Source organism: Lasioglossum baleicum, chromosome 8, assembly GCF_051020765.1.
Source record: "Lasioglossum baleicum chromosome 8, iyLasBale1, whole genome shotgun sequence".
NCBI classification, from domain to species: Eukaryota; Metazoa; Arthropoda; class Insecta; order Hymenoptera; family Halictidae; genus Lasioglossum; species Lasioglossum baleicum.
The window spans coordinates 14,494,438-14,510,870 of NC_134936.1; the positions used below are offsets into that span (position 1 = coordinate 14,494,438).

Sequence of the window (16,433 nt, forward strand, 5' to 3'; positions counted from 1 at the left end):
CGATAAAATCAGAGATCCGTTCGAAATCGGGGAAACTCGAGGTAGATCGAGACGCGCGTCGAACGTTCGCTGCGACGGCAAAACGGGCAACGTTCCGGTCGGACGTTGGTCCATTCGGTCGCCTGTGTTCAGCATTGTCGTGTCGACGCACAACAACAGCCTCGTCGTCGACATTGTCCGAACACAGAGACGAGGATCTCGACGGACTACCTGAGCGGCGGCGAGGCATTATCAGCTTGCGCCGTCTGTAATCCGGCAGATCATCCAGGATGATCTATTCTGTTTTGACAGAAGCGGCGCGCGGTCGTCGAGAACCGCGTTCTCGCAGTGTCGGTGCGACGTCGGGGCCAGCTTTTGTGCGTTCTGCAACACACGTGTTCCTTCGCTCGCTGTTCGCACACGGGCTCTTTCGGTAGTTTTTTATTTTATGACTCGGCAAGAAGGAAGGACGCTGCCTCGCAGCGGAGAGCACGCCGCGCCGCTGCCCCGTGGCCTCGCCGAGAGATGATTTACGAGTCGACGTAAAAAAGTAATTAAATCCGTGGCATCGAAAAAGAGACGCGTACGAGTATTAATTAAGTCAGCAGAAAAGTTCCCCCGCGTCGGTGGTGTGTGCGTCGCGCCGAAAATTAATCTCTACGTGGAAAGTTCTCCGCTTCTCCAGCCTCTTCCTGCTCCGTTTCACGATCGACCTTGCTCTTTTTGCCGGCGTTGTCTCGCAATCGAGGCTCGTCGTGACTTTCGAAACGCTCTACAGGTCTTCTCGCGCTATTAACTGCGATTCTCGTCGATACGACGGGAGAAAGAGAACGGGGGGAAAAAAAGAGAGGAAAAGAGAAGAGGAAAGAGACGCGAGAGATCCATCGGGGGAAACGGGCGGGTCTCTGTCCGTGCTCCGAATGTATCGAACAGTTTATTTTTCTTCGCCTCTCTTTTCTCCTTCTCGCGTCACCGAAGCACCCGGGCTCCCTTATGTATCGAGTATCCTTGGTATAATGGTCCTTGCGCAAGGTTCTCAGGGATCAAAGGGACTGGCCTCTACCTGTGCGCCCGAGGAGCCAATTATTTGTCTGCTCCTCTTTGTGCGCGAGGAGGATCCACTTGACAGGATGCGTGGGACGGTAACACGATACGTACTTCCTCTCGTCACTCGATCCCCGCGACGCGTTATCCCCGTCGCGAAGAATTTTCCGTGTACCATACACTAGTCTGCCCGTTCTTCCATCGGTCGCGTTCGATCGTGTGTCGGTGCGGTAGATACACACGACGTGCTGTCGTCTCCTCGTTAACTCGCAGAAATTCTATTCCTGCGTGAGAAAGTCGAAGAATTCCGTCGACGCTTACGTTGCTTTTAAACCCGTTGTACAGCCAGGTGTACCTATCAATTAATCAGACGTCGAACGAAGTTTCCCCGGGCAAATACGCCGAGGTATAAGTAGTCCGAGCGACGAGTAAGTTGCCCCGGTCGGCGTCGACGATCGATCGACCGCTACTTCGATACGTATTACATTTATCGTGGGAAAGGGGAATATATCGTCCGAATTCTCGTTACTAATTCATCGACCGAATTCACCGCGCCCACCGCTTCCTGCACGAACGCGCAGCGGCGCGGCGTTTTCCCTTTGTTGCCGCCACTTGCGCGGTTATAGTTACAACCTGCGGATAGATTCTGTCGATTCCTATATGCATACATACCTCGAGGGTATCGCGACGAATAGCAGCTCTACGCGAAGAAACGCCGCAATTAGTAGAGGGAAAACGTGTGTAGATGTTAGGCGAACGGAGCAACGCAGCTTGGACAAAACTGCTGTCGTCGAGAATCCTCGCTCCACTTCACTTCCAGGCTGGTAATCCGATAATCCGATTCGTAGGATAAAAGTGTCCTTTTAAGCGACGCCCCGTTGACATTCTCGAGGACAACAATGGACTGCGAACGGGCACGGTGCGGACCGTTTGTCGCGAAAATACGTCCTTCGTCACGCTGGTGGGGATGAAAGCCTGGCGCGGCCTTTTTACGTGACCTAAGAGGATTTTACCTGGAGCACCGGATGCAACCGAGATGTCATCCTAATTTCTTCCTACCGGGAACAAATTTCCCGGAGGACGACCGCAGAATGCTTGCTCTTGCGCGATCATCGTCTCTGTTCATCGTCCCGTCTCCGCCGGTTACACGGCTACACGGAAGTAAAATTATCGAGTGGAAGCTATCGAGCGAGAACACCGCCGCTCGGTATCTCTTAGCGAGGGAACAAAGCGCGCTCCGCAGAGTGTCTCCGCCCCCGCGACGGAAAAAACCGAATGTTCCTCTCTTTCTCCCTCGGATGCTCCGATGACAAAATCCCTTCCGATTGCCGTCACGCCCATCGCAGTCGGCGCGAACAGTCGGCTTAATGAATTATTTTCGTCGAGCACGTTGTAAGTCCCGACGTGTAAACACCCTTTCGAAAACGCGCTCGTTCGAACGCGCGGGGACCGAAAGCGGCAGATGTTCGGGGCGACGACGTGGCCGTTGTTGTGCCAGCTCGACGCGTCGGTCTTGGAAAATCGTTTTCGCGTATGATCGATCAATTTCCGAGCCCTTCGGCCCTCTGTCGCGCCGAGTCCCTTTGTCGTCGCTCGTCCGACGGGACGGTGTTTCGCAAAAAGAGAGTAGATAAAAAAAAAAAGAAGAGAACACGTGAAATCTCGACGCTCGAGGCGTCCGCGCTAATCGGGCCCCGACAGTTTTCCACGGAGGCGATGGTCGATCGCGAACGGATCGCCGTTCCCAAAGGAACGAGGCGTAGGATATTCATTACGCGGCACGCTCGGTTTCCATTAAACGGTCAAAGATGCAATTTCGCGGCCTCGCCTCGGTCTGGAGGGCGCGCTCGCGGTGCAGCGCACGTACGCAACTGCAGCGGGCCGAGTCGTTATCGTGGAAGGCTCGATAATTGAAAACCCTAGCCGCCCCTCGGCTCGGTTGCCGCGCACCGTGTTCCTAGTGCACGCGCGCGAGACCGTCTACCTCGAATTATCGTTCATTATTCGAGCGCGGTATCGTCGTCGACGGAATTATTCCCTGCGCGCGCGCCCGCGGAATATCGTCTCCTATTTAAACTCTCCGATCACCGAGCAAGATAGAACCCTCGACGAACAGAAACCGTTAAAGCTCTCGGAACTGGTCGACGCACGCGTGTTTTCGAGATTTCGAGAGGCGCCGTTCCGCTAAAAAGGATCGGCGATCGGTCCGCGACAGCCCATAGGAGGATGTAGGATAGCGTGGCGATAGAGAGTTCGGTTCGAGCCGGCAATTTCGTAGAGATACAGCGGTCGTGCGTGTGGGTTTACCGACCGCGTGCAACAACTCGCGCGCACGACTTCCATCGAGACCATCATCATCATCTCGTATCGCTCGAAGGTTCGATAATTGAAAAGCCAAGACTTCTCTCTCGGCGCTGTACCGTCGCTGTAAACAATATTCCTGGTCGGAGGCGCGCGAGCGCGAGCTCCTCAGCCCCATCCTCGGACCTAGCCCCCCCTCCTCCCTCCCTTCGAGATCGGTACGTCGAATTACCGGCCATTATCGTGACGTATCATCGCGGCGAGCGTCATTCACCGGACCATCATGGGAAACATGAACAATACTCGATCCGGTCGACACCTCGAGGCCTTAACGCGCGCCACTCGAGCAAAGTGGAAGAACGATCATTAACGGCTCGATTCTATTAAACCGACTACTTTCCTCCCCGCGCTAAACGCGACTCGACGAGTTTTCCACGGCGAGATCGCGCGATCCGATCGGTTACCTCCGTACGGTTACCGTCATTACGGTTCACGAGACCCCTGGATTTTTCTCTCGCGTCCCCTTTTTCGGGGGACAGGATCGATGTCCCGACGAGACGGATCGCCGTCGCATCTTGCGGCGAACACCTCCAGGCTTCGCGGCGAGAGATCGCCGTGGAGAGAAGCGTGGCAGCAACGGCAGGGATGCTCCGCAGGGGTGCCAAACCCCCGCGGTGTCGGAACCAAAATACCAAACGTTCGCTCACCGGCCCGCCGAGCGCAATGATTTATCGGCTGCGCATTATACCGCGGTCCCATCGAACCAAATCTCTCACCCCTCTTTCTCCGTCGCTCTTCCATCGGCGAGCAACAGTCGCGGCTAGTCGTTCGCGCTCTAGAAAAACGATTCTATGCACCTTGATCGTCGTTTAACCAACCTGTTTCAAGCGCGTCTACCGGCAATTATCCTGTAATTTATCGTCGGCCATTTCGCCGAATGGTACGGCGGAAACGGAGATAGGTTTGCGGCGGCGAATACAACGAGCCGGGTCGCGGGACGCGTAAAGAACGATAATCCCGCGCGGTGTTGCGTCGTGCGGATTCTCTCGCTCTCTATTAGGCATCGGATAACGAACCAGTACTCCTCCCTCGGGGAAAAATCGACGTCGACTTGTTTCTGGTCGCGCAATTAGAACGCGAATTCCGGTTGGATCCGCGCCGGCGCGATCGGTTCGGTCGCGGACGAGACGCGAGGCAGCTTCTCGAAAGTAAAATTGCCTCTCACGACCGTTGCGGAGCCAACGACCCCTTCCAAGGCCCGTAAAAACTTCCGGTATACTCCGCACGAGAAGGTATACAGCCGCGATTTTCCGTGTAGCAGATGCATATGGCCGTCCGGCTGCTAGCAGCTTGCTCGGGAGAGCCACGGGAACGTCGTGCCCGTTGCGTGTGCCCCGCGAGCCAAAGAGGAACCGGTGTGTTTTCAGCGATGCCTGGGATAATTGCGAGGGACGGATCGCGTTTACCGAGGAATGCGACAGAATCGATGCTAAATCGGCTCGACAGCCGCTGAAACGTCTCGCCGGTGTTGCGCAACCGTCGCTCGCCGCACGCACTCGCCGCACGTCGAAATATATCGCTTCCCTTCGATCCCGATCTCGAATCGGTTCGACTACAACAAAAGAATGATACCCCGACTGTCGTCGACGCGATCCGATTTGCCGGACCGGGAGTATCTCGACTTGTTCGATTTTCGTGGAATCGATACGTCAAGCGGATCTACACAGTCGTATCTACGATCGCGATTGCGTAAGAACAAAACGCAATAGTCGAACGAGTCGAGTGAAACCGGAATGGCGAACAGTACCAACGAGATCGCCGCAATTTACCGCATTTCGCTCTCCCCGCGTCCTTGCGAGCGGATAATTTGCATTTCGGTGCTCACGTCCGTATCGCTATCACGCTCGTTCCCCTTAGGGGACGAATTATCCTCTCGACATATTGCATAACGACCCCCGCGTCCCCGTCCCGTTAGATTTATACATCGAACGCTCTCGATCCGCCAGGGGATGCTCCAGAAATACTCTTGTCGCCTCTGGATCCGCAGAACCATCGAGAACTCTAGCTTTTAGCTGGCTCATGAATTTTTATAGAGGGGAAACAGAGTCGTCCGAGCTCTCGTGGGAACGAGGAACGCGATAAATCGTCGAAAAAACGCAGCAACGCCTTTCTCTTTAAGAAGCTACGCGGCTCGCGCGGTGGCTCGGAAAAAAAAAATTCAAACGTCGGAGAACGCTCGTCTCTGATCGTCACGGATATTTAGCCAGGCGTTGTTTTCGGTCTCGGACGATAATTTATTTACGAGTTCGGGGGTGAATAGAGCGCGGAGGGTTTTGGTAGCGCGACCGCAACCGCTCCCACGGCTCGCCTGGCCACTAAATCGCGAAACAATAAATCCGAGGAGCGGAGTCACCCTCTTTATGGGCCTCTTATACGGGGATGATGTCCTCAGGGGGTGGCCTAATATGTCACAGTCCGTTGCAGCGATCTCTCCGCACAGAAGCAGAAGCGGCAGCAACAACGACGGCGTCGGAGCATCGTGAACGAGGGTGGATCCGTGCGAGAGAGAACGATTCCTAAGGGTTGCGTTCACGAGGGGATAGATAGCTTCTAATGGAGTGATTGAATAGCAGCGATCCGATAAACTGATCCCGTGTACACGCGTCTCCCCGAATCGAATTAAGCAGATCCTCGTTTTTCAATTCACCAATCCACACACACACCCCCGAACACGTCGGAAGCAAATCCGTAAATAGCGAGCGTTGATTGCGAGTTTCCCTTTGGAAACAAGATCGTATCGTATCGCCGGCCGTGTACGTGATCCGCGGAGTTTTGTCGCGGTTCCACGTCCTTTCATCCCGCGGAACGTCTGTTTAATAAGTCGACGTGCAACCAGTTTTAAACGGCAGCTCGCGCTGCGTGCGAGGGCCAGCGTCGTCGCGACAAACGAACGCTGTGAACGGCCTGACCGGGGTTTCGTGTAGCACGTACACCGCCGGACGACAGCCGAGCGTTATCGCCTCGGAAAATCGCGATCGTTACAAACGGAACATGACAGCTGAAAAATCCTCGTAATCTTCGGCAGCCGGGTTAAACGTCCGTTCGATTTGCATAATCTCGGGAACGTGTCGCGACTCCGCGGAGGCCGAGAGAAAACGTGGATACAGGATCTGCGCGCGGCACAGCAGCACGATGAAGCTATAAATCGAGCGGAGCGAGGACACGCGAGCCAATTTGCTCGTCGATTCGTTCGTTCGAGGATCGTCTCGGGTTTCCTGGTCTCGTCGTCCACCCGTGATGTACCCGGTTCCCGAGCGGAATCGAACGATCGGCGGTGGACCTTTTCAGCAGTCTCTAACCGTGCCGGGTACGCTCGCTCCCGCTCGTAACAACCTATAATCGTTACGCGTGTAATTCATGCTCGGAGAAAGTGCTAGGCACCTCTTCTTCGACTCGCTCGCAGGTTACGCGGCTACCGAGAGCAACAGTATTTCGGCTGGCTCACGTGACAATTATACATTCCACACGTTTCACGGAATCTCGAACCGGAAGCGTTCGATGCAAATGATCGACGGGAGGACAAGCGGTGAAATTGGCGAGGGTCTCTCGTCCCTCCGCAGGATTATTTACCTTGTCGAATTACTCGCGAGCCTGATCTCTTAACCGTTTACTTTTTGCGCGGAGGATATTACAACGCGTGGACCGGGCCCCAGATTGGATCCTCGGTCCAGGAGAAGCACCTGCGTCCGACGAGATGAACGGGTTCACGGTCTGCCAAAGGTGATTTAGTGGCAGTTTGTTGCCGCAGCGGCGTCGGTAACACTTCGGACAAGCCGGCGTTATGCGTGTATTACACCGGCCCAGGGTCCCCGCGTACACGCGCAAATTCCGTGGCTTAGCCTGTGTCCGATAAATTGCCCTCTCGGCCGATCTTCTTCTCCTCGAAAACGTCTCTCGCGGAAGATCGATTTCGCGTCGCCGCGCTGCGGTGAGCCGGGCTGTCGCGTGTCGGCTCGTTCGCCGCGAAAAGAAGCGCGCACCGTCTATCTTGATCCTTATCGAGACAAGATTGATTAACTCTCGTCCTGCTTTATTTGCCGTAACAGCTCCTCCGGGCGAGTTGTTCGCCGGTTTGTTCGCCGCGTTTAAAGTTTAAATGCGTCGCGCGCGACGGTCGAGCACGTCGACCGATCGCTCGTTCGAAGGTTAATTAGACCGATCTGGACGCGATCCAAGAGCACGAGCCTCGTTAAGATCCTCTTAAATCCGGCAACGCGTTTTTACGCCGCGCAAACAAAATTGCAAAGTTATCGCCGAGAGGGTGGGGAGCAGGTGCGCGGGGATGATACGGTCGTCGCGTTTCTCTCGTGACTCGCGGCGGATTCGCGGCGATTTGGGTCAGTTGGTTCGTATTCGTTCCGTTTCGTTTCGTTTCGAGGAAGATGTCAGCTCGTCGTGTCGGGACGTCGTCGGGGCGAGCGGAACACGGGCTGCCGGCGGTCGAGGTCCATTTAGATTTAGCCGGTGTTAGGTGTTTACGAGTTTTTAATTGAACGTAAATATTCGCAGGTGCAGGCCGGGGATCCGCTCGGGCCGTCTCGTCGCCGCGAATTCCGGCCGTAATTACGAACGAACGAGCTCGCCTCGCGCACAGATCGGCCGCATCTTTCGGTTTCAATGTAAGCTTGCCTCGTAAAAGGAGCACTTAGGCTGTTAGAAGTATGCCGCTCGGTGTAAATTTATCAGCTCGCGCGTTCGCTCGTTTGCGAATTTCGCCAAGTACCGTTCGCTCATCCGGCCCCTTCGCGTCTCGTAAAACTCCGCCGCGGCTAAATTACGACGACCTCTGGAACTACGTTCTTCCCGTATCAACAGCCGTTCCGCCGTTACGATGAATAAATAATATGGAGCGGGCGCAGGTGAGAGCCGTGTGTGTGGCCGGTGCTCCCGCTCGTCACAGTTCTCACGTTTCAATCGGTCCGTCTTGCTCGCTAATAATTCTCTGGAGGACGTCGCGACGCGTCGTCGTCAGCTTTCGTCGCTCGTCAGACAGATCTCAAACTCGCGACGGTCGCGACGCTCATACACTTTGTATCCCGGCATCGGTTCGGGACAGACCGTTCGACCCTCGATTTTCGCAGGGTCCTTGAATGAACCGATGCGGCACGAAGGATCATCGTTTAAATGCTAATACTCGTCTAATTTATCGTCCTACGATTCCGTTTCCCGGTCCCGCGCGGCCTTAGCTATTTACTTAAATTTACGTAATTGAAAGAAAGCCGCCGACCAGGACCACCGGGCAGCGACGCCAATAAACTGTCGAATATACGGGGACGCCGGAGAGCTTTCGGTAGGCTGATCTAGGAGGCTAATAACATCTCGAATAAATCGAGGCCGCTGGTCTACCTGACCGAACAATAAAGACGCATCGCGGCTCCACCCCCGGACGAAACACCTTCGGGCGAACGGCGCGGAAAATGTCGACGTTATAGAGCCGGGATCCTCTTTGAGGCGATGTCGGCTAAGCTTGGAGAAGACTGGTACACAACAAATTTCAACTAGCTCGACGCTTAATTTCTCGAACGGCGAAGAAACTCGAATACAGATATGCGTATAGAACGTAGAAAGAAAGGGAGAGAGAGAGAGAGAGAAAGAATCCGGAGATTTTACTACCCTCGTAACGTTCGTTTAATTGAAGGTGGACGCGTACCGGTGGTGGCGGGACACGGCCAGGTTTTCTGCAAACGTAGAATTTTATGTCCGGTTGTCCTTCGGAACGAGCGGAGCGCGGTGCTTACGCAAGAGTCGAACGGCACGGCGCATCGCCGATAGGGAGGCACGGCAGTAAAAAGGCGAAACTGCTCTCCGGTGGACGGCGTGAGCGGAGAGTAGAAGGCCGGCTTTCGTCGAGCAAAGGGGGTCACGTTTCCGAAATTAGAAGCGTTTCTAGAGGGAGCGAACGACTAGCCGGGGCGATAGATCGGACACTCGGCCGCTAATTGGCTGCAGAATTTTATGTACCACTAAATTACTCGATGCAAATGCAGCCGCTTCCGTCGTTCGGCCGGAGATATTCCAGAAGCACGCGCAAACTCGGGCGGGTCGGGCCCGTTCTGCTCGCAAGATTTACGCCGGCCTCATTATCCTAATGAAGACGTAAGGGCTGGGGGGGGGGGGAAGGAGTCGCGCGATTTTTGCCGAAAACCAATTGCCTATTTTCGAGTGGTCCCTCGTTATCGACGTTGCTCGAGACGCGACGCAATGCCGCTCCGACCGAAGCAGCCGCAAACACTGTTCCCGTGACGACAAACGACCGGGAATGTGCTCCCCGTTGTCGCGCTCGGTTTCTAAATCTCGCGGAATGAACTGCGCGAATCGTTTACGATCGTCCATGGGTGAACACGGCAAGAGAGCTCGATTGCACGAAACAACCTCGAAACCTGAATCCGAAGGAGGCTCTCGTGCGTTGTCGGGGTTCTTACCGATCGATTCCGCATCGAATCGACTCGAGTCCGCATCGACGGCTATCTCTTGACCCCGATCCCGCCTCCCGAGCCATCGAGAACCGAGAGAAACGATCCGCTCGATTCTTCTCCTACTTTAGATGACATTTAATGCTCGCTCGTTCTCCGTTCCCCTCTCTGTGGAGAACGCGGCGACGTTCGTTCGATGCGGGTCGCATACCGTGGACGGTAACGATTCCGTACCGAAATCGAATGAACGCGGCAACGAGACACGACCGACTCAACACGCTGGACGCGTTCCCGAGGCGATAAAAACTCGATCCTGCTCGGTGCGGCGACACGAAGCGTTTACTCGACCCTCGTTCGTGGCGGCGATGCACGCTGGTGTTAACTGGCCACGAATTATAACTAACCGGTAATAGCCGCTTAATATTCGTGGTGGCTGTCGCCCACGACAGATTTACGAGTGCTAATGAATTGGTGGTAGCGCGGTCGTCGCGTCGTTCCTCCGCGGCATGTATCCTCGGGAGAAGGAGAGGAACACGGCGACGACAGACGATTCCAGTGTTCGTGGTCTCGTCTCTTCCGAGGAAACGATCTCTCCTCGGCCTAGGAGTCGATCACGTGGGCCGCCCTCCTCCTATCCTATACCCGGAAATCATTAGGTCCAAGGGCAATTTGAAATTTGTCTCGAGGGAGAGCGCGCGGCTATCTGTCGGGGCCAAAAAACTCTCGTGTTCCGAGGAGCGCGGAGGAGAGCGGATGAGAGCGGAGGGGCAAAAAGATGAAAGGACGCGGAGAAGAAGGCGCAGAAGAAGAAGAAAGAGGAGAAGAAGAAGAAGAAGAAGAAGAAGCCTCCGTTGTTCCCTCCGGTCGCTCGATAGCCGAATAAATTTGGGTAGCTCCCTGTTTTGGCCCGGGGCCACGGTTATACAGCAAGAGGTAGAGACTTTTTCGGATATACGATCGGACCTTTCGTAACGCGGCGCCGCGGACAGAGGCGAGAAGGGACCCCGGGACCAACGGCGAGAAAGAGACGGCCGAGTCCTTCTCTCACGATGGATTTAATTAAAAAACATAATTTAGAAGGGAGGATAACAGGTAGCTGCCGTTTGATGGGAACTAACGGAGGCTCCTCGGTCGCGGTGCAGCTTCGGTTATTCATGAATAAAATTATTAATCCTGTCTTCCAGCGAAACTTCTATCCCGTGGCCCGCTCTTCCCTATCTCCCGTTTCCCAATAGCCACGAAACGCCGACCCTAATTCCGCTTTAACGTGGGATCTCCTGAACGCGTCCGGACGCAGCTATTCTTCGTAACCGAGCAAAACGCCTCGAAACCAACCATGAAAATTTCACCTCCCTCTCTCTCTCTCTCTCACTCTCGCTGGATCTCCGGCCGCGAAAGCACCAATTGTCGAGGAGTTTTTTGCAACGATACCGACCGTCGTCGGAAGTCACCGGCGCCGTTTGTTGCTCGCGATCGCTATCCGAGAGGCGGTAATAAGTTGCGCGGGTTTCTGCACCGGCGGGGTTGTGGCGATTTATCCGAGGTTTGCGAGGTCTGCGTGCCGACGCAGTTGCATGCGGAGACCGATAAACAAATAATTAGCATTAAGAGCGGAGCCACGGGCGCCGTGATATCTTCGCGATAGCATTTGCGGTGTACGCGACAAGCGTACGTATTCGCCAACCTGAAAGAAATTGCGAGGAGGACGACGACGACGATCGTGGTACATGTAACAGCATCGCGTCCGGTGGACGGCCCTTGACTGCTCGCGGTGGAAACGATATTTCCTGGGTGGCCAGGAACCAATTAACAGAAAATACGAAAATTTCGCGGCGCGCCCAGACCGGCGTACTCGGCTTAATTTAATCGTTCGCGGCCGTTTTTATTGCCGCGGCAAGTTGTTACGGAAGAGTTTGTTTTTACAGCCGGCGCAGCGTTGCTTTTATAGGAACCAGATCGATATTAAGATTGCGCGTGGTCCGTTCGCCGGGGCATAACGTGGACGGTGGATACCACGCCACGGCACCGCCAGGAAATGAAAAACCTTTATTACGCGGTTTACGAGTGTTCCGAGGGATGTGGGGACCGAGCGAGTCGCCGACGACGACCAGATAACACGAGGCTCGTCGCGAATCCCTGCGTTTCGGAAAACCAAAGTGAGCAGAGCGTTAGATTCGGTCGATCCCTCGTCCCGAGGTGGACGCAGGTGAATCGAATCGAAGGAGCAGAGCCAAACGCTGCGAGGCAGGTGGCTGCCTCGCCGCTGCTCTCGGTAAATGGCTCTCGGGAACGACCGTCGCGTCGCTTTTTACACGGACACCAGAAAACACCGCCGAACAATTTCGCGTCCAGCTCTATTACCGCGGAAAGAGAGCCCTCTACGGTTTTTGCATCGATACTTGAATCGGCATCGCTTTCGGGACTCCGAGGACTGACGCTCGGTAAGCCGCAAGCGCACTCTATTTGCGGCGGAGCCGGGATTATTCGATGGAGTTGCAAGGGAAATATGTTTGACGCGCAGACGTCGGATGCGGTTCGCCGCAAGCCCCTATGGTCTGTCGAGTTCGCACGCCTGTCGGGGCCTCCGACGCCTCCGCGTCCAGCTGTCGCGTGGCTCGTGTTCTCGCCTCGACACCCGCCGGTTCCATTTCACTTTACCCATTTGCCACCCCGTAGACCAGCTCGGACGGCAGCCTGTCGGTTAACCGTCGACAGACCGGGGAAAAGCAAACTATCGGTGTAGGGGAGAACGACGGCGTCCGATCGCGTCCATATCACTTTTCCATGGTGGTCGCGACGACGTTTTCACGAGCCTCCATGGATCTCCTTCGACGCGACGTCATGAATCTCATTCGCCACAGTGTCGGGTCGATTCGACACGCATCGCCGGTCAACTCGGGCGTAAAATTCCTCGCGAGAAGTTCTCGGCCGGTGGACAGAAGACACGCCGAATCGTGTCGCCGATGGATGCCCCCGTTGTTGCAAAAACAGGGTCCACGTTCGGCTCACGCTTTACGACGTCCCGCGAACCCTTCGCGAGCAACGCCGTTCTCGGAAGGTAGCCACCGGCCGAGAGAGCCAACGAGCACGAGAAACAACGAAGAGCGAACAGCTCCCTGGTTTTAATTTATGCGCGGCACAGCCGAAGGCGTTATTAGTCCTAGCTGGCTGCGATGGGCGTGACGTCACGCGGCTAAAACAAAGGATCCTAGCCGAGCCCATCCCACGACGGGTCTCTTTCAACTGTGCCGACAGAAGGGCGCGAATCCGTACGACCGAATCTCTCGTTTATCCGAGAGAGAGAGAGAGAGAGCACGCTTTACGGTCCGCGAGCTTTCGTTCCTCGAACAAGTCGGAGCTCGAGTTTGAGTTCGAAAGGCTGGTTTCGAGCGAAAGAAAGCACGGTATACACCCCGCCGCGTGCGTGCGTAGCCGGCATAAAGCGCAGACGCTTCGCAAAGAATCGCGGTAATTGACGGAGGACAGGTATAATAGACGAGAGAGCGGGTGAATCGGGCACATACATCGGCGACTCGAAGGCGCCTCGCTCGTGCTGCCAACATGCAATAACGACTCTTTTTCGTTCTGCGCTGCGTAATTACAGACTGGCCACAACTGCCGGCTAATATCGCTCTAATCGATAACCCTATTAACGCTCCGCGCGGTCTCGTTAACGGATCGGCCGAATACGTACCGCGGCGAGCACGAACACACATCAGGAAGAGCGACGTTAGAAATCGCATAACGAACTACTCGTCGCAAGCCGATGCTGATCGGATTCGTCGACCGCCGGAAACGAAACGAGAGGAAGCTAATTGAGAGACGTCGTTGTCTCCACCGGGCCACTGTCATATCGTTCCGACGGATCAATAGGTAGCTTGCCTACAACCTGCACTCACGAAGCTCAAAGAGGGCGTGGCCCGTACACCATCGGCCGAGAGATACTCTCTCTCCATCTCGCTCTCTCCCGCTCGGTCCCTCTCGCCGGTTTGCCCTCTGTCTCTCCTCCGGTTTCTCTCCCCTGGCTGGTGGCGAGCCACCCTAGCCACGCGGCCAGGAAGGACGATTTTGTCTTCCACCCCTCGACGAACGAGCGTCGAAATTTACCGTCACCTTCCCATTCGTCGACGACACGGAACCAGGGCGAGCCTGTTCGACACCCCCTATCGGAATGACGACGCGACGCGCCGGTTCGCAGACTCTCCATCGAGATCCTCGATTATTGTCGAAGAAGCCGTCGTCTTCGAAGCGGAAGAGCCGCGGGGAAATCCGACCGTGGAGGAGAAGTTCGAATCGTCGACCCGCTTCAAACGACTCCGAGATTTTCTAAAGAGCGGAACGAGCAAAGAGCTCGACGCTTGCCGATGACCGCAACCGTGGTTATTACCCTGGCAACCTTGCCCGAAGTCACAGGACGGGGTGACCACGGATTGGTAGGGTTTCGTCTCCTCGTCTCTCCCATTCTCTTGGTCTCTATCAGCGAAGGGTGCGCGCACTCGTTGTCTTTGGTCGGTGTTGGTGCAAGGTTGAACCGTGTGGGGGCGTGTCGCCTCGATGGCGCCGACTGCTAATGGCTGCGCGGCCCGCCAGACTTTAATTTCCTGCCGCTTCCGCGGACCCTTTGCCTTTACCTTTCCACGTCCGAATCCGCGCCGGACCCTTCCCAGCCTCCAGCCTCTCCACACGGCCTGCAGCCTTTCGGTAGCCGCCTGACCGACCGTTCTCGCTCGTCTTTCCCGTCCCATTCCCCCGAGGACAACGTCGCGCGATCATTTGCATTCGAACGGGATCGCGAATGTCCCAACAACACAAAACAGAGGGGAACCTCTCGGGGAAAAAAGCTCTCTTCTCTGTATATCCCCGAAACGGTTCGCGGCGCGCGTTTTTATCGAGGGCGGACGGATACCGGGAACAGTCGGCGCTTAAAGTGTTTTACGCGAAGCGATTCGGTTTCCCCGGTTTTGTTGGCTCGTCGGGCAATCTTCCACGTCTTCTAGGATAGGACCGGCAATTTTGTGTCATTATACACCCTCGGGGGAAGCCTCGGTTCCGTCGCTCCGCGCCGAGCCGCTTCGGCCGGTGGCGAGCGGGGCTCGGTTTTTTTGGGTCGATTTAGCCGCGATTATGGCCGCATCCAGCGGGCGAGCAAGCGAGCGAACGCTCGACTTCGATATTACGAGCCGCGTTGCCTTGAGAAAGCGTCTCAATCGACCGGGCTCGATTTCGCCGGATCGATATACGCGAGCGGACGCCTAATTCGCGAAGCTCGTCCCGAAACTCGTTATTATCGGTTTGCGTAATCGTATCGGAAGAGCGGGACCATAATTCGACCAGGTAACACCTGCTCGGGAACGCGTTTCGCCATAATAAAATCATGGCTAGCGCTGCGGCGTTGTGGCTGACCGAACGAAAAAATTGGTTGGGGCGCCTCGATCCGATCCGATATGACGCGATGCGATGCGATGCGATGCGATGCGATGCGATGCGATAGCGATACGAGAGAATCGAATCAAATCGAAACGAAAAGATGACCAGGGGAACAAGACGGTAATCTCGTGGTTTGTTTTTATTGTTTCAGGACCATCCAGGTTTACGGGGTACGCCGTTGGCGATGCTCGCGGCCCAGTGCAACAAGCTGAGCAGCAAGAGTCCTCCGCCGTTGGCGGACGCAGCCGTCGGCAAAGGTTTTCATCCGTGGAAAAAGAGTCCTCAGAGCAGTGGTAGCTCGCCTCAACACAGTTCTACCGGTAGCGGAGGAGGAGGAGGAGGCGGGGGCGGAGGTGGAGGAGGTGGTGGAGGATGCACGACGACCGGAGTCAGTCAAAGACCGGTGGCGACGAGCAGCGCCGGCAGCACGACCGGTGGCTACGCTCGAGCGCCGGTGACTTCTTGCGCGTCGACGGCGCCCCAATACGGCAGCGACCTGTACTTTCCGGGGACGGCGAGCGCCCAACCGGCCGGCGATCCGCATCATCATCAGAGCAGCCTACTCGGAAAGGTCGAGGGAGCGACCTTGGGCTCGGTGTACGGCCGACACCCATACGAGTCGTGGCCGTTCAACGCGATGCCGGGCGCGACCCACGGCGGAATCAAAGCGAGCGACGGCTGGTGGGACGTGCACGGGGCTGCGACCGCCGGTGGATGGTTGGACGTGAGCAGCACTGTCGGCGTCGGCGTCCACGCCGCGCAAATGGCCAACTACTCGGCCGACTACTCTACCAGTCTCGCGCTCGCCGGCAATCATCTGTTGACCACCGCGACCACCGCCGGCCACAATCTCCTGCAAGACACGTACAAATCGATGTTGCCCGGCGGCCCGCCCGGGTTCGGTCTGCACCACCACGCGGCCGCGAGCGCGGGCGCTGGCGCCGGTGCCGGCAGCCCGCAGGGGAGCGGCGGCGGCGTCGGCGTCGGCGTTGGGGCCGGCGGTGTTAGCCAAGCCCCTTCGCCCCGCTCCCAAAGACGCTACACCGGCAGAGCCACCTGTGACTGTCCAAACTGTCAAGAAGCCGAGAGGCTTGGCCCGGCCGGCGTGCATCTCAGGAAGAAGAACATCCATAGCTGTCACATACCCGGATGCGGTAAGGTCTACGGGAAAACGTCGCATCTGAAGGCCCACTTACGGTGGCACACTGG

At 56.2% G+C, this 16,433-nt stretch overlaps 1 protein-coding gene across 6 annotated transcripts in view; it reads left to right on the forward strand.

Moving 5' to 3' along the window:
* Sp1 (transcription factor Sp8) overlaps positions 1-16,433 on the forward strand; it is a 77,637-nt gene that overhangs the window by 56,346 nt on the left and 4,858 nt on the right. For all 6 annotated transcript variants that reach the window (XR_013009403.1, XR_013009402.1, XR_013009399.1 and 3 more), the window contains exon 2: positions 15,376-16,432. Coding sequence is in view for 1 of the 6 variants with exons in the window: in XM_076428633.1 (XP_076284748.1) it covers positions 15,376-16,432 (1,057 nt within the window). In the remaining 5 variants the exon portion in view is untranslated. The remainder of the gene's footprint in view (positions 1-15,375; position 16,433) is intronic.